Source organism: Carcharhinus amblyrhynchos, chromosome 12 (genome assembly GCF_965287045.1).
Source record: "Carcharhinus amblyrhynchos chromosome 12, sCarAmb.v2.hapA, whole genome shotgun sequence".
Lineage (NCBI taxonomy): Eukaryota > Metazoa > Chordata > Chondrichthyes > Carcharhiniformes > Carcharhinidae > Carcharhinus > Carcharhinus amblyrhynchos.
In genome coordinates, this window is record NC_137335.1 from 63,021,677 (window position 1) to 63,046,975 (window position 25,299).

The 25,299-nt window shown below is 40.1% G+C and overlaps 1 protein-coding gene and 1 pseudogene across 3 annotated transcripts in view; one reads left to right on the forward strand and one right to left on the reverse strand.

The window, feature by feature from the left end:
- The window catches only part of srbd1 (S1 RNA binding domain 1), a 240,207-nt gene that overhangs the window by 113,066 nt on the left and 101,842 nt on the right, over positions 1-25,299 (forward strand). For all 3 annotated transcript variants that reach the window (XM_080200634.1, XM_080200635.1, XM_080200636.1), the window contains one exon: positions 8,858-8,940. In XM_080200634.1, the coding sequence (XP_080056760.1) occupies positions 8,858-8,940 (83 nt within the window). The remainder of the gene's footprint in view (positions 1-8,857; positions 8,941-25,299) is intronic.
- LOC145351220 (U2 spliceosomal RNA) lies at positions 6,171-6,337 on the reverse strand (annotated as a pseudogene).

Here is a 25,299-nt window from a genome sequence, read left to right on the forward strand (position 1 = left end):
GTAAGTGGATTCCTTCTGGGAGGAATAGAAGGAGCTCCCTGGCGGCATTGACCATTCACGCAGCACCCCATCCCTCATCACCTCCACTTAACCGCCAGCGGGGGTGGTGCCCTTTAATGGCACATTTCCAGCAGTAGCCATGGCTCCCCTTGTCGCTGGTGAGACTGAAGAGTTACCAGCCCTCCAGTTGGCCGGCAGCTCTGGCGATGAATTAGTCAAATGAAAAATGCAACCTGGGATCCCACAAGTGGCCAAGTGGATGTTGTCCCTGGCTGCACTGACGAAATTCCAGACAAGCCATACAATATCAGCCTAATTTTGTTTTCCGGTTTTAATGAGAAGAAAAAATGTAAGGTATGTTTAAAGCAAAGCTCTATTTTTTTTTGAAGTTTACATACAGCTTTCCCGAATGTCCTTCTGGCCAATTAAAGGGTTAGAATAATTAGGGAGGCTTGAAAAAAGTGTTAGTTTGGTTATCTGCAGTTTGTATCTGAATCCATTATACACTTCCTGCTTTGCTTTGATGCATTGCCTCCTGTTTTACAGCCCACATGGGTTACTCGTAGTTATTTTACAAATGACTAGATTAGCAGATTGGAGGATCAGTGGGTGAAACTTAACCATGGCCTGCAGCTAACTCTTGCTTTGAGAAGTTCCATGTCTTGCTACTGAGGTCATAATTTCTTGCAGTAAGTTGTTTCTGTTGATTACAGTTTAAGATCTGCAGTTAATACAGTAGCGCATTGTAACTTGTCCCTGAGACACAGAGGCATTTTCATTTGAAAAACCTGCACGGTACTTTGCCAGATATTAGAAATAATATGATTATTGCAGACGCAGCCCATTTATTTTTGCCTGTTCATAAGTACTTAACAGTGTGTCATTTTAACCCCCTTCAGTTGACTGGCTTTGCAACAGAACAGCAGGGAAATGTTCTAATCGGAATGAGTAATAGCATTTAAAGTATTGAATTTCAAAGCATAATTTTTGGTGAGGTGAACTAAATGAATTAGGCATACAGCAGGTGTAAGCTTTTTAACCTTTTGAACTTGGTGGCTGAATTTCTGAATACACCCTGCACAGTAATAATAAAAAGTAATTTCCTGCTTACTTATTATCATAGCTCAGCTCACTCTCATCTTTCCAACAGTTGTAAGTCAGAAAATAGTTTTGGTTTTTCAATATAAAAATCATCCATTTAAGTTTAAATCTGTTTGACTTAAATTGTCTGTTTGAAGACGCCATTATTTATTGAACCTTTAAATTCATCCACTTGTGAGTTATTGACATTGAGAGTGCTATTTGTTCAAACTAGTGTGCATAGTTTAGAAGGTAAGGGTGATGCAATTTATTTTTTACAGTAATTTTTCAATGTGTTCACAAACATTGTATGTTTATAGCATGTTAGTTATGAAAGGGGAGGAAATGTATTCAAATGTTCAATTGTATTGACATTTATTGAATGTTTGACATAGACATGATCAATGACCTCATGTAGTTTCTGGAAAAGTCAGGACGGTTTTAAAAACACAACCTACAGACTGGCAATGTCTTGGATTATGTCAGTTGCATTGAACTAAAAATAGAACCACTGATAGTTCCACACGATTAAGAAACGCACTTGACACTAGCCAAGTATTTCCTCATGATCAGGAACTGAGAGACCAAAATCTGGTCATCTCGACTAATGAGATCAAATGGGCCAAAGGTCACCTTCATTCAAACCTATCTTGAGATCTAGTTTCATGTTGTACCAAAAGTGAGTGTGCCTAAATCAATAAATCACTAAATGAATAATGTCTTGTACAGAGCCTGCACTTGTGCGTGTCATACTTACTTCCTGTATTGCTTGCCTGTTGTTTCTTAATCATACTTTGTTGATAATACCCCTTCTCTCATAAAATATCTTCCCTGTTAACTTATCACATGTAATGCCATATTTAAAAAAAAAGATAAATTAAACAAAGAGCTCTTTCTTTCACCTTGGCTGCATTGATAGCTTGAGTAAGGATAATGAGCCTTTCTCTGTAACTTCCTCAAGTCCCACAAGGTTTCAAGGTGTAGGCAATTCCATATTTCTGGTCTCTTCAACCTTGCTGATTCTAATTCCTCCACTATTGGTGTCTGTGCCTTCATCTACATAGGCCTAAGCCTTGGAATTCTCTCCCTCAACCTCTCCACCTCTTCATGCTCCTTAAAATCTGTCTCTTTGACCAATGTTTTGACCGTCTACCTTAATATTGTATTATGCAGCTTGATGTCAAATATTGTTTTATAATGCTCATATGGAACGTCTGGGGGCATTGCATTGCATTGAAGGTACTGGAAATACAAGTTGTTGTGTGAATTACTCCCATTCTGTCATGTCATTGAAGGGAGTTATGTAAAATTTCTTGCCAGGTTGTCCCAAATGAGTACCTTTAAGGAATCAATTTACAATGTTCATTCAGACCCCACTCCTCTTTTAAAATGTTCAACATTTTCTAGTAGTCACAACTTGGGTGCACGCAGTTGTCTTCTAAGAGTCATTTGAAAGAAAATATGCAGATTAGTCATGCATTTTTGTTGAATTCAGTGTGGTTTGATCGCATTAATTTGAATATGTAGTGTGACATGATTATCTCTATCAAATAACTGGAAATGGATTGCTCTGTACTTTCAAGTTGAATATGAATTGATTAAATACTCGATGTGGTTCTATCAGTTTATAATGCATGAGGATTTTGTCTATTGTGTGTTTGTAAGATTGAAGCTGTAAATATTGCACTATGATTTCTCTTTCCCTGAAAAAGCAAAACCTTTTCTTTTCTGGGGGACACAAGTATTTTTGGCAGTTGTGCTGTAGACATATTTCTTGACCACTTCAGTAATCAATCTGTTAAATTTTCCAGGTTATGTTTCTTTGCTATTTAACTAACTGTAATCACATACATACAATAAGGCAGTGGACTAGCATGTTTTTCCAGTGAATAAATATTTTTTAATCTGCTGCAGAACAGAATCTCAAACAGTTGTCCATGAACCCATAAGAGTTCAACTTGCTTTATTGGGGCATGTGCAGGGTCATCATTGCTCGGGTCACCAACCAATATTAGTTCTGTGTTTAACCTAAATATCTCCAACTCTTTGTTTCATAATTCTGAATGTTGGTGAATGGTGTCTTGATGAGTGGGCAAGTAAAATAAAAAAGCGAAAAACTGCCAGTTTCAGCCCAGTTTCAAAGTTATATTGAATGATTTATTGCGATGTGCATTTGCTGCTGCGCCTTCTAGCTAAACCTTCTCTTATCGTGCCTAGTATTATGGGTGTCACCTTTAAAAGATTTTTTTTATCTCTAATATGCATTTCAATAATATTTCAAAATTGCCTTATTGGAGATAAAAATTGCTATATTGTTTTTCTAAGTATTGCCATTCCCCTTCTTAGAGAGGGTCCCATTCACATAGTGGCACAGAAAGTACATTTTTTTTCGTAACAAAGGCTTTTGTGGACTGAGCAGAGCAATTCATTTTGTATGTGTGCATGAGTGTCCTGCCATAATCTTGCTACAAGTGTCAGGAGCAGGATTGTGTCTGACTGCAGTGTGACATTTTATTCAAATATTGTTTATGTATCATGAACTTTATTTTATACTGATTGCACCATGAAACCCATAGAATTGTGTAATATTTGCACAGATCCACCACGGAACACATGGAAACTATTGCCTTAAGAGTAAAGTGAAAACTGTGAAATGAGTTACAAAGATAGCAATCCAACCAAGAGGGTTGAGAGGATGTTCAAAACTGTCAGAACAGTTTATGAACTGCATTTGAATTATGAGTTTGGATCAGTGCCTTGGATGAGTTTTTGCTAGACAAAACAATAGATTGCTTCATCATCAGTCTATTGCTTCCTTCAGTCTTATCCACCTTGGCAATAGCTGTACATAGTTTCATTCTTACCTGACCCAATGTAACTGGCCCACATCCCATAATAGTTTTGCCGTTACTTTTTTTGACGTTTCCCTTTGTCCCGTCTTACGGCATTTTATCTAAATCTTGACTGTCAAGAGTATTATTTGTAACCGTGAAGTCAGCTTCCAAGTATCCAGAACTACCTCTTTATTTAACCTTTATTTAGCCAGGTAAATCAGTCGAGAACCAATTCCCATTTACAATAACGACCTCCATGCCAGCACCCTTGATTTCTCAGCTATCGCTGCAGCTTTGAATTGTTTGTCCGTTGTAAAGTTGTGGATGAGCAAAAAGAATCTCCAAAGCCAAAGTTGTCATATTTGTGTCCTGTCAGAAATATTGAATCTTTGCCTCTGATTGCAGTCTCTTTTCTGCCTTCTCACAACCTATATTCAATCTACAATCTGAAACTGATTTTCAAACCCTACATTCAGTCATAACTAAGGTTGCCCTCGCTTGCCCTGCTGCTGAAACCATGATCTTTAATTATTGCCACCTGACTTGGTTTCGCCAATACTTTAGCTGGAATTGTGTCAACTCCCAGGCGAGTCGGGCAAGAGCTAAAAAGTTGCAAACCAGTCAGCGTAAAATTATGTTGCAATTCTCTCCCAGTGGTAGGTTAATGGGGGATCAGTCATCCTGCTGGCTGGTGGCGTGAATGTCATTTACATCCCATGAATGCTCATTGTAACAAGTATTCGTATGTGTCCTGTCAGGCCTTCCAATCTTGCGTCATGCCAACAGGACATCATGTTGGAGTCAAACCCAGTTACTAAGGAGTGGCATGCACAAGGTGGTCCTCAGTTCACCACAGACTTTAATGTGAGTGCAACAAAACATTTCTGCCACAGAGCTGTGGTGCTCCTGATCTGCTGTCTACCACTCTGCCAGGGCAGATTGGTTCCTGCCCTCCATGCCAGGCTGGCCTTTATGGACAGCGTCATGCAGCTGGACCGATGGACCCTCCTGCGTCACTGTCTCTGTTCAGTCCTGCACTTAGGGTTGGTGGGTACAGGAGTATACTTCTTTCCTCCACAGCCATCAGTGCACAAACTCCTGTCTGTCTGGACAGCACTGTGCTGTGGGACATATGCAGCCAATGCAACAAAGGTCCAATCTTGACCAGGGATGGAGTGCGAGGTGAGGAAGAGTGAAGTGGGAGTGGCTTAAGGAGAATCTGGAAGGAGGGCTTTGCAAGGAGAGGTGGGATAGTATGAGGGTTCACAATAGCAGGCAGAGGGCAAGGAGGTGGATGAAGGAGACAGAGGGGAAAGAAGCTGGACCTCAACAAGGCTGCATGAAAAGCTGGCAAAGGGGTCAAAGGGACACCACATCGCTTATTGAAAGGGGATGCACAATGACTCCAGATGGGGTGGGGAGAGGTCCAAGTGGGATATGGGCACCTTGTAGTTTGGCTCATGGGGGAGATAATTAAATTGAGGAACAGACTTCTCCTGGGTTGATGATATCCTGCATGGTTTGGTGAATACAGGTGGACTCTAAGGTGTGATATGCGTGTGCTGGACAGGTATTTCAATATGGCGCTGAGATCTTCAAACCCATCAGCTGAGGGTGGGCGGTGAATCAGCTGCCAACCCGTCAGGATAGTCAGGGAAATTCACCTGGGCATGAGTTTCCAAGCGCAGAATCTGGTGCCATGCTGGTCAGTGGGTCTGACGCCACTGGAGGCGAACGCACCACACTTTGTCTCGAAATGGGAGAATCTTAAAAATCCAACTCACTTGGCCAGCAAGGTATTCCTTACTAAATCGCATTCACCTATTGATCCAACTTTGCTGAGCTCCAGTGACTTCCCATGATTTTTAAATCCTCATCCTTGTTTATACCTCCTTCAGTACTCTTACTCAACCTGTGCTCTTCCTCTGCTCACAACTGAACGTTCAGTTTCAATTCACTGGAATTCTCTTCCAAAGCTTCTCCATCTTTTCATTCACTTCCCTTTAAAATCCTGCTTAAGACTTACCTCTTTAAATGCACCTTTGGTCACCTTGCCAAGTGGTCCTTCTCCCAATTTTTGTTTTGATCTAGCCCCCGATTCTCTAGTTTTGTACCTTTAGGTACTTTATTCCCAATAAAAATCCAATTTGGTCCAATCAGAGCCCCCATATGAGAGACAAAGCAGTTCCAAGCTGACAAGACAAGACATACATCCCATCTTGGGCTTGATCAAACAAGATCCAAGCTGACAGGATGTGACATTAGACTCCCTCCCAGTCTTGACCTGAGCTTCATCTTAGCCAAAAAGCCAAGATGGTTTTAAAAAATTGCTTCAGGTGAAGCCTCAGTTTAACCTCATTGGCCAAGACCAGATGCAAGACCAAATATTACACTTGATCTTAGCCAAAAGGCCGAGAAACAAATACTTTGTGACATTAAAATTGCCGTTTTTGTGCAAGCAATTGATGTTTTTGCAGTGTAACCCTTTATCAGAAATTAAGGCTGAAAAATAATCAAAGATTTTAGTTAGATTTGAAAAGAAGGAGGGGTTCAACAGACAGACCAATCTCAGAGTAAGTGGTTAGAATGACCCACTAATAAATATTATACTGAAGACTGTTTAAATGCTAATTCCTTCTCTCGTTCTTATCTGGAGAATTTAATTTCCACTTATTTCTCAACGTCTGTGCAATTGAAAGCTCAGTCCTTTCTTCCAGCCATCTTTCTCCCTGCTATAGCTTGAAGTTTTAACAGACTCCTCTGCTATAGTAGTACACAATAAATTTGGAGGTTCACAAAATGACAGAAATATTGAATAGTTCCTTTGATTCACTATTTTACGGTGCAACTAATAATGTGGCCATGGCATTAGAGGAGAGATAAAATATAATTTAAGATAGAAAGGGGAAAGATAATTGATAAGTTAACCAAATTTAGAGGAATGGTCCAGATGGATTGCATCTACAAATATAAAAAGTTCGGGAAGAGAGAGGAGACTATTAAAAATATAAAGCAATTCATTGGAAAAAGCAGTAATGCCAAACGACTGGTGGACAGCCAATGTTATTTTTATGGTTTTAAAAAAGGGAGATAGGACAAATCCAGGGAACTATAGCACAAAAGTTAAGTACAGTGAATCCTAGAAATCTGAAATAAAACTAGAAAATACTGCCAGAATCTGTGCAGAAAGAAACAGAGTGAATGTTTCAGAAAGTTTGATCTTCCATCAAAACACTTCATCGAGGGCCTATAAGCCATGAATCTTGATGCCAATATTATTTTGATTTGATTTATTATCGTCACATATATTAGCATACAGTGAAAAGTAATGTTCCTTGCACGCTATATAGACAAAGCATACTGTCCATAGAGAAGGAAATGAGAGAGTGAAGAATGTAGCGTCACAGTCATAGCTAGGGTGTAGAGAAAGATCAACTTAATGCAAGATAGATCCATTCAAAAATCTAGTGGCAGCAGGGCGGAAGCTGTTCTTAAGTCGATTGGTACATGACCACAGACTTTTGTATCTTTGTCCCTTCGGAAGAAGGCGGAAGAGAGTATGTCCGGGGTGGGTGAGGTCCTTAATTATGCTGGCTGCTTTGCTGAAGTGGGCTGTGGGAAGTGTAGACAGTGTCAGTGGATGGGAGGCTGGTTTAATGGGCAAAATAATGGGGAAAAAAAACCTTAGACGCCAAAAATACAGTAGTCAGCATGGATTTCTTAAGGGAAGGTCATGCTTGACCAATCATATTAGCCATGTTAGTCACAGTAGACAAGAGTAGATGTAATATATTTTGGTTTCAAAATACCTTCAATAAGATATCAAAGAGTGGACTCATGACTAAGGTCTGAGTGAGTAGAATAGAGGGGAGAAGTTGCTGAGCTGGCTGCAAAACACCAGGACTTGAAGACAGCTCCGAGACTGGCAAAATGAGTGGGAAGTGGTGTTCCACAGGGATTAGTGCTTAGAACACAATTGCTCACAATTTCCATTCATTATTTGGACTCTGGAATCAGAATAAAAATCTCAAATTTTGAGGACATCACCATATTGGGAGGTGTAGTTAATAGAAAAAATGTGACCAAATCCTGGAACGGATTAACTAACTTGCAGAATAGATGGATAAGTAGAAAATTCCTTTCAATTTCAGTAAGTATGAAGAAGTACATTTTGATGGGACGAATAAGGAAGCCATATAATGCTTGCACAATTTAAATGGGCCAGAGGTGCAAAAAGGTCTAGGGATATGGATCGGAAACCTATAAAATTAGTGATGTGGCTAATGAAGTTGTTTTAATAACTGCAAACCAAATTGTTGATTCATTTCTAAAGAGATAGAGCAAAGAAGCAGAGAATTTGTCAAACTTGTACAAAACCTTTTAGTCTGTACTTGTACCATTGTGCACAATTCTGGTCTCAATGTTGTCATTATAGAAAGGACATTGAGTTACTGCAGACGTTAGAAAAGAAGGCGTTACAAAAAGCGGGAGGATGCACTTGCCAGGAAAGGCTAAACGGACTCGGGCTCTTATCGATAGAAAAAAGAAGGCTGGCTGGTATCCCGACAAAAGGTCTTTAAGTTGGTGCAATAGTTTGATAAGACAGTTATTGAGAAATTGCCTCCAATTGTATGGGGAGCTCAAAAGTAGAGATCACAACTATGAAATAGTAATTAATAAATCCAATAAGAAATTCATGGGAAAAGTCCTTCTGCAAAAATGGTAGCAATATGGAATGTGTACCCTAAGGATTAGTTGAAGCAAATAGTATAAATGCATTTGGAATTTTAATAAAGATTCTCTTTAGTCAACATGCAAAACATATTCATTTTAATGTGCGATTATGTACAAAATTAGAATCAAAACCCGGAAAAGATTGTTGTAAACGGCGGTTAAAGTCACAGTTTCATCAGTCTTGTACTTCCTGTCTATTTTCTTCTCAGTTTCCATAGCAAGGCGTGTTCAGGATCCATTGGCTGAGTTGGTGAAAATTGAGCCAAAACACATTGGAGTTGGAATGTACCAGGTAAGATATCCATGATCTGTTTTGTGAAGGCAATCTGCTTCACCATCAGCTGCTGTAATAAAGTGGACACTTTTGAAACATGGCTTTGTAATTAAACATCTGCCAGTTTTCAACTATTTTTATAAGATTTGCACAGTCAACCAAATGGCCAATAAATGTTCTGAAGCTTTTTTTGTCCCCCTCAGTAGGTTTTACCATAAATGATCCAGACTCTCTGAAATAGCTGCAGCTAGATTTTACAGTCTGTTAAAAAGCCATCAGATTTGCCCTGTAACACAATCCTCATAGCCTTTTCCTTTCGACATCATTACAGTGATGTGTTTCAGTGCTTTGTGTAAACTGGTACCGGATATTGATCCCATGCTTATAAAAACCCTGTACTTGCATCATTCCCAGCATTGTTGATCCATTTCTCATTATTCTGGTGATGTTCCATTATTACTTGCATTCACTTTTCGGTGAGCTATCATACATGCGTTCAAACTGCTAACATTGTTATTTCATAGGTTTGTATACTAATAGTTTACCGTTTTGTAAGATAGTGCACCAATGCCGTAGACTATCAAAATACAATTGTCGTCACATTTTGTTTTAAGAACCAGCAAATAGTTCATTTCTATTCTACCGGCTGCATACCGATTTGTATCATGAGTGAACCATCCTTGTTAGACAGAGTTCTGTTGTTATGAATAATATTTATGGGTTGGTAATGTGTTTGTGTGATTGGAAGGATCTTGGTAATGTTTAAAATATGGTCCATTTATGGAGTTGGTTGTCAAACCAAATCCTCTTTGCTGTAGTATGGTTGTGATATATTTGACAATATTTTGCATTTCAGCTTCCAAACTGACCTTGTGGACAAAGTTTCGCATAAAAATGGTTCCACAAGGAATACATTACCTGGAGTACTGAGTTGCAAAATACTGTTGTAATCAAGTAATGTGCCCCTCCTGAGGCAATGTCATATTCTAGGTCATAATCACTGAGGCAACTGAAACTCATATAATTACAGTGCAACTTGTTCAACAAATGTTCTTAGATAGGCACACAAATGCATTGATAGCCTAAGGATACCTGTGGCAGCCTTTTGACTCATAGGACTATGGTTTATGCCAGGAGGCCTTGTGGTGCAGTGGTAGCATCCCTGCCACTGGATCAGAAGCTTTGGGTTTGAGTCCAATGCCAGGACTTGTTGGCCACAGAAGGAGCGTGAATCCGGTTTAAATCCAGATTTAACTTTCCGGGAATTGTTCTGCAATTCAAAATATATTTGAACTTGATTAATTGCAATTGTTCAGAACAGCGCTGCAAATTGTGGTTAAAATGTGAATTCCTTTAAGTTTGGAAGGGCTTTATCTGCCGAAGTATATCTTAAAATGAAGGTGAATATACTATAGCACCATAAACTTTACAACACTTAAAATGGTGAACATTGTAAAATATTTTAAAAGATAATGAAAACTCTTTGTGTTTCGGGATTTTCTTTGTGCAACAAAGAATTATTACAGCATCTAACAATATGGAAACAGGTGAATGCAATATAGCATCTTTAAAATTAATGACATGTCATGTCTCCGCAACTTTGTTAATGCTGAAAAGTCTTCTGAATTCTATTCACGGTGGAGATTTGTAGTCATCAGCCTCTCCACTTTCCCTTTAAAATAAACACGCCTTTCTCTTTTGACTCATTAAATCGATATAGAGCTCTGTAGAATCTGCCCCTCTAAGTGGCAATTTCTAGCTCTAGCAAATCTTCATTTACATCCACTGCAGTCTCTGAGAAATGCTTTCTGCATCAATCATCTCTCTGTGGATGCCATGGTCATCAAAACTAAAAGACCACAGCAATTATTTCTCAGTGTTGTTTCATGCTATAAGTGGCACCTTGGCGCAAGGGTTGCGTGATTTGAAGTGTTGTTAGGTGGTTAAAAATTAAACCGTTGCATGTGAAAGATAAAGATTAAGAGCCACATCATAATAACTGGCATCTTCTATAGAGCCACCACCTCTTGCGCTGTTTTCTCATCCATAGACAGTCCCTGAAAATTGTCATCTAAATTATTTCATCATCATATGGAAATGTTTTTCCATTTGAAACCAATAATGGTCCTTGATTTTTTGCAAACATGAGCTTTCATTGTGTCTGATTCCAGCTGGTAAGCTCAGAACAGTGTACTGTGTTCCTTTTTTACCTTTTTTTTTGATGACACTCTTTGTTATAATTGCAAATGTAGTTGGGTTGATACTCTGCTAATGAATCTGACAACACTTTGTCATAATGTGGAGATGCTGGCATTAGAACAACACTTTGTCACCCATGGATTTATCAATCTTGGCTTTCTCAACACGGTGTTTTGCAGACAAAGCTGAGTCTCACTTTTAGTGGCCGTGATGCTCCCTGGCTTCCCATTTTGACAAGTTCATGTGCTTTAGCTTTCAACAGGCAGCTGCGCAATGAGGTTTCCTGAGCTTGTTTGTGACCAAGTCATCTGTTTAGGCTCAGCGTTAAAACTTTTGCCTCTGAATCAGAAGGATGTGCCTTCAAAGACACGTAGTCCAGGCACCTCAGTGCAATCTTGAGGGAGTGTGTACTTTCATAGGTGCTGTCTTTCAAAGATAAATAGAGGACCATCTTCCCTCTTGGGCAAGTATATAAGATTCCAGGGGAAGAGCAGCACAAAGGTGTCCTGATGAATATTTATCCTTCAACTAACATCACTTAAAAAATTTGGTCATTCTGTGACAGAACAGAAACTAACACTTTTTTATTGAATACAAAGTCCTCACTTACTGTTTCTTAATTTCCTTTTGGCTGAGTAAAGACGTTAAGATTGCTGACCCTCGGTGAATTATTGTCTGTGACTCACCAGAAGTCATGTCGTAGCATTAGGGATGTCAAACCTTGTTATATCTGAGGAGCTCTAACAGACCACCTAGAGGCTGCACAGTCCAACTTCAAAGGGAGCTACACGAAGGGTATTTACATTTGACAAACCAGGCTTGGTAGCAGAGTCAAAGAGTCTACTAAGCCAATGGTATGTTAAACGCCCTTTTTCAATCCATAATATCAGGGGCATTAGCAGTCCTGAAGACCAAGCCTATTTCCAGACGCTGGATAAACACCCATCCTTCGTTGGAGGCTTTTTGAAGAGGTAAAATCACATGACCTCAAGACTCTGGCTTCCTGAACAGGTTAATATTGGCTTCCTGGGTAGTAAGCCCAGGCTGCTGCTTTAACATCTGACTGGCAGGCCGCTCAGAAGGAACTCTGTACAATTGGCCCATCAACCCTGCCTCTGCTGAAAATTTTGTACCACTGTCTACAAAACTGATGTATTTTGTGTGCTTATTCCATTTTGTGAAGTCAAGCCACCGCAGAAGTGAATTTTATACCACCTCTTTTCAGCCTGCCAACCGCCTTGTAGGAATTCCTCATAGGAACTTGGATTCTGGACTTTGGACTCGCATGAACCAATATTTACTTACTCTGAGGTTTTTGCACTGTAAAACCTTCTTTTCTCTATCCCTCTCTTTATTATATGTGTGTGTGGAGGGGGCCGTTGCGAACCCTCAATTTGGCAGTTTTTGAATAAACTAACCTTTTGAGTTCACCCTGCCTTGAGTTATTAGTAGGATTTGGATCGCACAGAACTCAAAAATGTTGGGAAATGTGGCATCGCTTATGAAAAAAGGAAACTAGTCAAAACACATTTCTGTTTATGGACGGGCGGGACAGGAAAAATTAGTGCTGTTTGAACAGACCCCTCCTGTCAGTAACAATCATCTTATTACCTTTTGCTTTAAACAAATTTGGCAGCTGTTTCCTCTATCTATGGTGAAACAGTGGTTAACACTGCTGCCTCACAGCACCAGAAATCTGGGTTCGATTCCTGGCTTGGGTCACTGTCTGTGTGGAGTTTGTATCTTCCTCATGTGTCTGCGATGGTTTTCTCCGGGTGCTCCAGTTTCCTCCCACAGTCCAAAGATGCGCTGGTTAGGTGCATTGGCCATGTTAAATTCTCCCTCTGAACAGGCGCTGGAATGTGGCGACTAGGGGATTATTTTTGCCGTGACTTTGTTACAATGTTAATGTAAACCTACTTGTGACAAATAAATAAACGTTACTTTACTTTACCTATGTTGTAACAGTGACTGCACATCAGGGAGTATTTAATTAGCTGTAAAGCACGTTAAGACATTCTGAGGTTGTGAAAGTGCTATGGAAATGCAAATTCTTTCTTCTTATTAAACCACCCAAACAGTGTTTGATTAAAATCAGCCATCTTACTTTTCATGCTTTATTTTCTGTGATGTTCTCATTTCTTTTCCAGTCCTTCAAGACACCTGTTTTTCTTCTCAGGATTCTCGAAACTTGAGATTCAGAATTGCCATACTTCTGTGTGACTAGCTTTTGAAGTCTCAATTTCTTCAAACTGCTTGAAGCATCCACTTGCGCAGCGACAAGTGGTGATGCTTTTTTGTTTAGCCATATGGAAAATCGACTTCCATTTCCCCATTACCCACGTGTTAGTATGGCTGTTCAGTATTTTATCACTGATCCCAATTCAGATTAAGAGGTTGAAAACTCATTTAAAGTCTCGCTGAAGCCGAATTTCTCCATGCCACACTTAGAAATTGCGTTAAACAAACCTTTTGTAATTGTGAATGCAGGGGAACAGAACAAACTTTAGAAATGGTTGTTTTAAAGCAGCAGTTGGGTTGTGAACTACACTGGGTTTGACTAGCTTTCGATTATGAAATAGATTTAAATTCATTTTAAGAATCCCACAAAAATTCATAAAATATGGATTTACACTTTATGTAAAAGGTTGCTCCACGTTTGAGATATTTTTCTTCCACATTAGAACTTCTCATTTCATAAACCGGTAGTCTGCTTCTTTGTAGATTTATTTTGCAAACCACATTATGTCATTGTATCACATGACTTACTCTTTTTATTTTCCTTATTGCAAGTCTTCAGTAGTATCGCATTACTAATTTCACTTCAATCGTTAACAGCAGCTGTCAGTCTATGCAGGTCCCAAGAGCGGGAGCGTCTGTAGTATTGATATATTGAACTTTGACCTGTGATTCAGCGTCTTGTTCGTGTTTTCACACTTATTTGTGCAAATTAACCAGTGTCCCTGCATTTTTTTTTCTCTGTCGTGGATTACTAATCTATTAAGGCTGCCAGAGGGTTTTCCAATCGCAACCTGCTTTAGAGATTACAGTGCAAATTTCCAAGAACTGGCTTTTCAAACTTCTGCAGTTTCTTCTGTCAGAATTAATTTGAGCTTCTTCAACCTCATACTAAACAAGATCAATGCAACAGCAAAAGCAAGCAAACTAGAGATTCCCTCACAATCAAATGTTTGGATTGTAAAGGGTGGCACAGTGGCTAGCACTTCTGCTTCACAGCACCAGGGACCTGGGTTTGAATCCCGGCTTGGGTCACAGTCTGTGTGGAGTTTGCAAGTTCTCCCCATGTCTGCGTGGGTTTCCTCTGGGTGCTCTGGTTTCCTCCCACAGTTTGAAAGCTATGCTGGCTAGGTGCATTGACCCGAACAGGTGCCGGAATGTGGCGATTAGGGGATTTTCACAGTAACTTCATTTCAGTGTTAATGTAAGCCTTACTTGTGACACTAATAAATCAACTTTACATTACTTTACTTTGCTTCAATAGGACTTCTCAGCATGAGTCTTTTTTTTGGCGTTTTTTTGTAAAGAAATTTGTTCATGGAATGTTGGTGTTGCTGAGGCCACACTTTTATTGCCCTTCCCCATTTGCCTTGGGACCACGAAGAATCAATCACTTGTGATTGATTAGAGTTTTAACTACATTCTGTAACATTTATGGTAACTCTGGTATCAGCCTGCAAATTGACAGGTTCCCTATTTTGCACATCCCACCTGATCCGCTGGCGTTTGAACCCTCAAACTCTGGCTTGCTAATCTACTGAGATGATCAGTAAGTATAGAACTCATACCCATGCCGTATCCCCATAACCCACATTTGTAACCTGCTAATCCACCCTGACACTAAGGGTCATTTTAGCACGGCCAATCAACTTAACTGCAAATTCTTGGACTGTGGGAGAAAACAGCAGCATCCGGAGAAAACCCACACAGACACAAGGACAATGCGCAAACTCCACTCAGACAGTGACCTCAAGCTGGAAATTGAACCTGGATCTCTATCGCCAAGGCAGCAGCATTAACCACTGTGGCACCGAGCCACTTTCTAAATGATGCCATATACTGTTTTGAACGGAGAAGACCTAAGTACCCAGTTGCAAAAATAACACTAGCACATTTGCCATCCTGAACAATTGATAGTTTGTTGATTAGGTAGTCATGCATTAAATGTTAAAACTCTACAGGCAGGAATTATCCAGATCGTCATCAGCATAAAACTCAGCAATTCAGATTTGTAACATTGCAAATACATTTATTGTCTGATCTTCGGACACGGCAGTGCTGCCCTCCTCTGCTGACTCTGAGATAATGATGTGTTGAACCAGCTCCTTGAATCCCTGCAGCCCATGTGCTGATAGTGCATCTGTGATGTTTAAAGATGGGAAATTTCAACATTTTGACCAAACAGTGGTGAAGGAATGACAGTGTATATCTGAGCCAGTAGGGTGTGTGGCTTAAGAAGTTTAGAGTTGGTAATGTTTGCAGTGTTGTTGTTGCTTTTGTTCCTGATAGTAGAGGTTATAGGCCAGGCAGGTACTGTAGGAGCAAGCAGGGTTTGTTACTGCAATGTATCCTGATGACAGTACATGTTATAAGCCCATTGGCCAATGTTAGAGAGGTTTAATATTGAGTTCAGTGGTTGAGGCATCTTCTTAATTAATTGGGTTGCTTGTTCTTGCATGGTTTTATGCTACTTGAGTGGTATTGCAATTGCATACGTACATCCAACCAAGTATTGAGTATTCCATCATAATTGATTCATTCACAAGACAGTTGTGCGATTATATAGGGGTCTCTACAGTTATTTATTTATTAGTCACATGTAAGATTTACTTGACACTGCAGTGAAGTTCCTGTGAAAATCCCCTATCGGCCACATTCTGGCGCCTGTTCAGATCAATGCACCTAACCAGCGTACCTTTCTGACTGTGGGAGGAAACTGAAGCACCCTGAGGAAACCCATGCAGACACGGGGAGAACATGCAAACTCCACACCAACAGTGATCCAGACTGGGATTCAAACCCAGGTCCCTGGTGCTATGCACTGTGCCACCCCTTATAAGTGATTAATGAGTTTAATGCCAGGTGTAGTGCAAGGGTGTGTTGTAGTTCTGTATAGTTATAGTCAGGAATTATCTGAGATTAACTTTACTCAAGTGGGAGGTTGAATGTTTAATCATCCATTAGTTCCAATGTGCAGAGTGATGTTGCCAAGCTGAAAGAACAATACTTTAACCATAAAACATTGCAATGTCGGTATGGTTTCTGCATCCTCCCGCTGATGGATATGCAGCATCCAGCAAATGGCCTGCCAACCACCTACCTTCCTGACCCTGACCTGTTTCAAATTTTATTGCCCCTGGTCGTTATGTAGCCAAATAATGGCCACTTTTAGGGCCTCAACCCATTTCTTTCTGTTGGTGACAGGGGACCCCCACACCATGTGGGAAGCTCAGCAACCTTAGCTGTGCATGCTTGTATCGGGCAATGAAGGGAACAACTCCTTTGTGGTTTGCCTGTGCCCATTGGAGCCTAGCCCCATCACCCTTTCCCCTTTACACTCCTAGCCTGTCAAAATGGCCTTTCCCCATTCCTTTAACCTGGGCTTTCCCAAAGCTATTTAAGTTTAGGTTCCCCTTGTTCAGGACTGTCTGTATTGTGGTAGTGACGGCCGCTCTTCCCTGAGACTATGAGCAGAAATTGCTCTCGAGATGGGGTGCAAGTTGAACTTCAAAGTAATTAATACTTCCAGTGTTAAATTGCAGAGGGGAAACCATCATTCTGGGGGAGGGCTTCCCTCTCACGTTTTAGCTAGGTGCCCTGGAACCACAGTGCCACTTAAAATTCCAGGCCATAGTTCCAAACTTGCATGAACTACTCCTAATTCCATTAGGTTTGAAATCTGGGTATAATCAGAAAAAGGCCACAAGTGCTGCAATGCAGCATTCTGGCCATTCAATGAGTTGCACAGTTTCTTGTTAGCATTTAGCTTAACCAGCGTCTTGTTAATGTTTGCACCGTTGCACATTGTTCATTTTCTAGCTTTCGTTTAATGTACTAAAATTATATGCAGGTCCATAGTTAATTTTTTGATAATGGAACAAGTTTTGTGAGGCACTGCTGCAAAAAGAAAAATTTGTCTTTCATGTGGAAAGGTATGGTACTGGGAAAAGAAACATGCAACATCTGCAGTTTTTTCCTCAATTGCTAAAGAGCCACTACAGAAAAGGTGGGAGAAACACTAGGAACTTGGCTGCATCCGAGAGTTTTAGAAGACTTGTGTTTTTTCCCATTTGATCAATCACCCCAGGAAATTTGTAAGAGACTTCATGGACATGTCAATCTCAATATTACAGCAGAAATTAGCTGAGAGGGATAGGCAAGAACAGAGAGGCAGCCCTGTGTCACTAAAGATATCCTAAAAGTTGAAGAAGTCAACTTAGTCGAATAACACTTCTAGCTTTAGCATCAAGATGGCCTTCAACTCAATTAAGGCAATAAATGAGTCTTCACTCACAGGATCAATAAAATTGGTGTAAGGAATTTAAACTAAGGAAGCAATGGGAAGGGTATAGCAATTATTAGGATGGAGTTTTTAAAAAAATTATTCTTCAATGGGATGTTGGTGTTACTGGCTATTGTTGCCATTGCCAATTGCCGATATTATTGCCAATTATTGCCTTTGAGCTCACCACCACCTTGAACCGCTGCAGTCCACGTGGTGGTAGGGACTCCCATAATGCTGTTAAGAAGGGAGTTCCAGGATTTTGATCCAGTGACAGTATAGTCATAAGACATAGCAGAATTAGACCACTCGGCCCATTGAGTCTGCTCCGCCATTCAGTGATGGCTGATATTTTTCTCTTCCCCATTCTCCTGCCTTTTCCCCATAACCCCGGATCCCCTTATTAATCAAGAACCTATCTATTTCGGTCTTAAAGACATTCAATGACCTGGCCTCCACAGCCTTCTGCAGCAAAGAATTCCACAATTTACCACTTATAAAGGGTCTCTTCGGCTTGAGGTTATGCCCTCAGTGGCGATGTATGTTCCAAGGCAGGATCGTGTGAAGCTGAAGGGAAACTTGCAGGTAGCGGTGTTCCCTCATTCATCTGCTGCCCTTGTCCACCCAGTTGGTAGAGGCTGTGGCTTTGGGAGGTGCTGGCAAAGGAGCCTTTGTGAATTACTGCTCTGCATCTTGTGAATGGTACACACTGCTGCCACTGTGATGGTGGAGGGAGTGGTGTTTAAGTTGGTGGGTGGGCTGCCAATCAAGCATACATTAAGTAGGATAGGAAATGACCTATGTATTCCTCAAAATCTGCAATCCTTATCCACTTCCAGTTCTATTTCATTCTGTTGCTTTTTCTTTCCAAGTCACTCAAAACTACATTTGCACACTCCTATGTGATAGCTTTTGGCCCTCCACTTTCCATATTATCCGTGCAGCAATGTCCCCTTTGTGCCGTGCAACAACCTAAATTTGATGTGCATTCCAAGCACAAGTCGGCTCTTCAAAGTTACCACAAGAACATGGCTACACGAAAGATTCCAAGATCCCTGGATTTTAAATAAATAGGCTGCACCCAACAACAAACAAAACAGTGGGGGATGTTGTTGGTCAGTAGTTGATTAGCTGAAGTGTTCCCTCATTCCCAACTATACTGCTCCTGTCACTGATCCAGAATTGTTTCATTTGTTTACATGTTGTTGCTGTATCTCAGTATTGACATGCAAATCATGCATTTGGTTGACCTAAATCTATACTTCAAAATGTTTGTCCATTAAGGATATTAAATATTATAGAGTTATTAGCACTTATTCAAAATGTGAATGAGCAATCTGATTGCCTTCATGACTATTAAAAGTAATGCACCTTAGATCAGTGCCACAATCTTTCCATTGTTCCAGATTAATTTCTCTCAGGAGGGGGGAACGTACAGCTTCATTTCTTCGTGTAATATTTAATACAGAAATGGGGCTCCGTTGGACAAGCATGAACATTCCATATTTATTTTAAAGATGGTGTGTGCTGTAAAAATTTAAAGTGCTTTCACACTGAATACTACAACTATTAATACCCGGGAAGGAGAATTACTTTTATAAGTGGAATTTATTTTTTGCAATGATTTTGTGAACATTTTGGTTTTTGTAAAAAGAGAAAGGTGCCTTTTAAAAGAATCATTGTTCTTTGACATTGGAGTGACTTATTTTGTTCTTTAAGATATTGTATTCTGCATTTTGTCATAATTGAATGATTGGAATGTATTAATAGTAAAAGAAACAGCTTACTTTTGTCAAAATTTGCACATTTAAAAAGATTAAAATGACAGGATCATGAAATTTCTTTTGCATTTATAATGTGGTAGTAATGGATCATGTACAGTATTACACACAGTTTATATGATATGGCTAGTGTTTAGGCAGCACAAAATGAAATAATGCCCATCTGTCTCTGAAACAGTTGACAATACAAGATATCAGTTCATGAGTGTTATTTAATTACAATAAAATAATTAATGTGAGCTTGAGAAGATTGGAGTTGTCACGAGTTCTCAAAGGACTGGAACAGCTGTACAATGAAGATGTGAAATGAGAACAAAAAACAACTGCATAATCTCTGGCAAAGAAAACACACACATATATACACACACTCTGCAGTTTTGCAGAGGCCACCAAGAAGTCTCTGGTGATTGACATTCTTTCTGGCTTTTTCTGTGTGCAGTGTTGAAATCAGTGGAATCATATAGACTAAGCTGTTTCAATACCAACTTCCCCAGTACAGGGACTATTTTTTAAAGAAGTCTAACTCGAACCAGATGTTCTGCTGAGACCTATAGTTTGCTTCTGCCAAACTTATCATCAGAGGTCATAGTTCTGGGCTTTGGGCCCTAAAAGATTCTTCCACAAACTGTAATTCATAGAGGGTTTAACCTTAGTGGAAAGAATAATATGTGATTGCATAATCTAAATTTATTTTAATAACATTCTAGCATATAGTTTCTTTTTAAAAGAGATTATTAGTGAGATGCCAGAGTAGATTGCTTTAAATTAACAGGATAAAGTAGTTTGATGTAGCACGTAATCATTTAGACCATTTAAACGAGATCTAAATGTGTGGCCTGTCCTTTGTAATAAAGGCTCCTTTGACATTTCATCTTGGATGAGACACCAGTGATGTCTTCCTGTTATTTCTGTTAAAATCCAATATGCAGAGTAAAGCTTATATCCTGTTTCTGTGCACTGTCCTGAATAGCATGAGGAACCTGTAAAATAAGGGTATCTATTTTTCTGTTATTAATGGGACTGAAGGAACAAGATCAATATTAGTTCTGCAGATGCACTTGAGAGGAGGAAAGATAACCTGGGTGGTTATCACAGGTAAAATGGCACATTATAAGCATTTAGGATTTGTTGTATTTCTTAAATATTATTAATTTAGAATTTTTGATGCGTGTGCTCTTTATTTGTGCAGGCATTAAGTATAAATGCGGCAGGGCTGCAAGACAGGCTAAATTGATACAATGTTCATTTGCTGTTGAATGTGCAAATATTGAAATTTGTATATTGTGGGATATTGTGGCACCAAGGCAAACCTGGGCAAGGAAATCTCTCGTTGGTTACCACAAACTCTCCCCCTTCAGCTGAAGAATCAATATTCCTCCATGTTGAACACCATTTGGAGGAAGCACTGAGGGTGGCATGAATGCAGAATGTGATCTGGCTGGGGGACATAAACATTCATCACAAAAAATGGTTTGATAATACCATCACAGATGAACTGACCATGTCCTATAGGACACAGGTTCTAGACTGGATCTGCAGCAGATAGCGAGGGAACTAACAAGAGGAGAAAACATACTCAAAACGTACCCTCACCAACCTGCCTACTGCAGATACATCTGTCCAATGCAGTATTGGTAGGAGTGATCTTGTGGAGACAAAGCCTGGACTTCACATTGAGAATGCCTTCCATCATGATGTGTAGCACTACCAATTTGCTGAATGGGGCAGGCTTCAAACATATCTAGCTACTCAAGACTGGGCATCCAGTGGGCCATCAGCTGCAACAGAATTGTACTCAGCTGCAATCTGTTACCTCATGACCTGACATATCCCTTACCCTCCCCATTATCACCAAGCCACGGGATTAACCCGGGTCCCATGAAAAGGGCAGGAGAGCAAAAGCAGGCATACGTAAAGAGGAGTTAACCTAGTGAAGCTATAACACAGGACTACTTGCATGCCAAACAACACCCAAATCCTGCCACATCCAGTCGTGAATGGTGGGCAATTAAACAAAGCACAGAAGGAGAAGAGGCTCCTTAAGTATCCCCATTCTCAATGATGGAGAAGCCCAGCACGTCAGTGCAAAAGACAAGGCTGAAGCATTTGCAATAATCTTCAATCAGAAGTGCCAAATTGATGATCCATCTTGGCCTCCTCCAGAGGACCCCAGCATAATAGATGTCAATCTTCAACCACTTGAATTTATTCCACATTATGAGTACATGGGCTTTAATGGAATTGAGGGTTATAGATAGGCCTGGTAGGTATGGATATGATCGGCGCAACTTGTGGGCCGAAGGGCCTGTTTGTGCTGTAGTGTTCTGTGTTCTATGTTCAATGTATTATATCAAGAAATGGCTGAAGGTATTGGATGCTAAAAAGGATATGAGCCTTGACAATATTCCGGCAGTAGTATTCTTGAGCTCCAGAACTTGCCATGCTCCTAGCCAAGCTGTTCCAGTACATTTACATCAACATCTATCTGGCAGTGTGGAGAATTGCCCTGCTATGTCCTGTACACAAAAAAAGGGACAACTCCCTTAAGTGATGGAAGGGGTCATCAACAGTATGAGCAAGTGGCATTTGCTGAGTATTAACCTGCTCACTGACTCAGTTTAGGCTCTGCCAGGCTCACTCAGCTCCTGACTTTGTTACAGCCTTGGTTCAAACATGGACAAAAGAGCTAAACTCCAGAAGTTACTTGAAAGTGATGATGCCTTTGTCATCATTCGGGCTGCTACGTTTTGAGGGTCAGTTAGCTCAGTGGGCTGGACAGCTGGTTAAGTGATAGTGACTGTCAGCAGCATGGGTTCAATAGCTATAATGGCTGAGGTTATTCATGAAGCCCCACCTTCTGAACCTTACCCGTTGCCTGAAAGGTGGTGATCCTCAGATTAAATCACCCGAGTCATGCCCTGTTCCCATAACCCAATACATTTACCCTAGCTAGTCCCCTGACACCTAGGGGCAATTTAATATAACCAGTCCACCTAACCCACACATCTTTTGGGCTGTGGGAGGAAACCAGAGCACCCAGAGGAAACCTGCGTAGACATGGGGAGAATGTACAAACTCCACACAGACAGTGACCCAAGCCAGGAATCGAACCCGGGTCCTTGGTACTACGAGGCAGCAATATTAACCGCTGTGCCACCATGCTGCCGAATGACCTTCCTTCAATCATAAGGTCAGAAGTGGGGATGTTTGGCTGGTGACCGCACAATGTTCAGCGATGGGCTGGAGTTTGCACTGAGAAGTGAACCAGTGGATCCAGTTATTTGTTGCACTTCTTCTCTGTGAGCTTTTGCATGTAAGTTCTGTCAGCCAACCAACCAAAAATGCAGCATCCTTTACATAGTTCCCAAATACCCTATAACAGGGACATCAGCTAGGCATCCTTTAACTAAGAATGGTTATTGAGCATTTTGCAGTCTGAACTAGGAAATTTCAGTTAGAGTAATGAATTCAATGTCAAATCAGACGCAGAGAACAAAGATTGAATTGAGAGAGGAAAAGTTTAAAATAAAATTATACATATTCTAACAATGAAGGATCTAGTGTGTACCATTTAAGACAGGTTGAAAGTAAAATTCCTCTCGGGGGAGATGGAAAGATGAATTCCTGTATACAATTACAATGTTATCACGTGGCTAATTACAGAGGAACAATTGTTTTCTCCAGCTTGCTTAAGAACAACTTCACACAGTTTACTAGAAGAAGATCTCAAAGTTCAAGGTGCCACCAGGGAGCTGGGGATAGATGGGGAATTGAGATTTGTTGATACTTGATCAAGGTTGTCAGAGGAAAGAGAGGCTGAAGGAGATGAGTAGTTTTGAAACCCTGATAAAGCAGGAGTTAGTGCAAGAATCAAGTGAAGTGATTCTTGATGTCAACCAATAGGGCTATATGAAGGAGGAGTAATTTATTTGGACAGCATATTTGATACTTTGGATGAATAAGAGAGAAAATTGCAGAATAACAGTGGTTTATTGCAACATTCATAAATAGAGACATACGGATAAGATTGTTCCAAAGAGTGCAGTGTGAGAGGATGTGAAACGGTCATTGTCTGCCAAAGGATAATAATTTGACAATCTTATCTTTGCTGTTCACTAAATCTCCAAAGTGCCTGCCTGCAATTACCAAGTCTCAAAAGAGGTCCCTGTCAAACACCTTCTGTGTTTGCACTACCAAAGAAATGTGTTTTGCAAACCTGTATCTAGTTATTGCTGCAGGAGTTCCCACTTACAGTAAGACCTGATTGACATTTCTTGATGGCAGCTTTTCACGAAAAGCTGTTAACTTGTAGAATCTGGATGTGGAGCAGAAACAGACTGACTTTGTTCTGTTGCTGGGATCTGTCCAATCTAAACAGGACCCTGCACCTGAATTTAATACAACTACACAGGGTAGACGGGCAACATTTTTTCACACTGCTAGTTCTGATGTGTTTCCAAACTTTAGGGCAGCAGAAAGTTACGCTCTGAATCTCCTCCTTGGTTTGATTGCTTTAATTGCTTTTTGTGTTTTGTCTTCCCCTTGCCGTTTTGGATTAGAAAAACACGTTAGTTGTCAATCTTTGCAGAAGAGTTTGTTTTTCTCCTTTGATGACAGCTATAGGACCCAGGTGCAAATTTTTTCAGCTGTATCATGAAACTGAACCAGTCAAAAACATAGTATGTAATTAATGCTTCATGGTGAGTGTAAAATAACATATTTTGTTTGAAACTTTGGGACTTGAATTACCAGAAGGCTGGTAATATTCTGATCTGTGTGGTGCTGGATTGTTCTACTGTTGGATTCTTCTTGAACGCATATATGCTGAACCACGCAATTGGTGTGTAAGGAAATACGATGCTTTGCTTGTGGCTCTGTGTTCAGTTTGTTCAACCTATTTCGTATCCTACCACAGATGTGGTTGTCTTTTCCCTCCTGTTGTGAATTGCATCGGTTGTGTATTATTATGAGGAAATTCCTGGTTGATCCAATCACCTTTCTTCTTTTTAATTTTGCTTTACTCTGTTTCTTTTTTTGGGGGCTGATCCCTCATGACTTATTTCCACAGCAGTGATTTAGATTCCTGGCCAGTGTAGCCTTCCTGGCATACCTGCAATGCTAATCCCAATGTGTATATTGCTGAATCTTCCTCCTTATTCTTGTCTTGTTCCCTTATCAGTGAGGGACAGGAGCTAATTAAAATACAAACCACTGATGACACAAACATGATACTTGTATTAACACTGTGACATTTGTACTGATGCGATGCACTTGTTTCTCTTCTAAATTTATTATATCTGATTTTTAAAATTGTTACTGAAAAAATAATAATTGTAGGTCCACATGGAGTTTAAATATGAATGATAAGATCATGTATCCTAATAGGAAAAAAAAAGGATTCGTGAATCACTACTACACTTCCGATGTGGTTTATTTTCCTATAAGAAACAAGATTTCCAGCATGTCTTAAAATCTGTTATTTTTAGATTGCTTTATCCATAATTGGAGCATTTTCCCCGATTGTCCTTTTTCTCTTCTGTCGTTGAGTTTTATTTTCTCTTTTCCCACGTGGTAGGTATTGACCTATTAGATGCTCCACCTGGCCATGTAAAATGTCACAAATTGGTAAGCGCCGTGATGATAGAAAAGCACAAAATGTGGAGAATTCATGGAATGAAATTTGCAGTTTCTTGTGATTGTATTTTTTCTGCTGACAAAATGAGCTAGGGTAGCTATCAGTTAAATTTTCTATATTTTTTCCTTGTGCTTTTAGTTTTGAAGACAGTTAATTTTTTCAATCATTTGCAGTGTGAAGATGTGTTACTGTCTTTGCCGAGCTTGGTTTGTTGCCTCAGAATTCCAGGCAGCTGCAGCCTC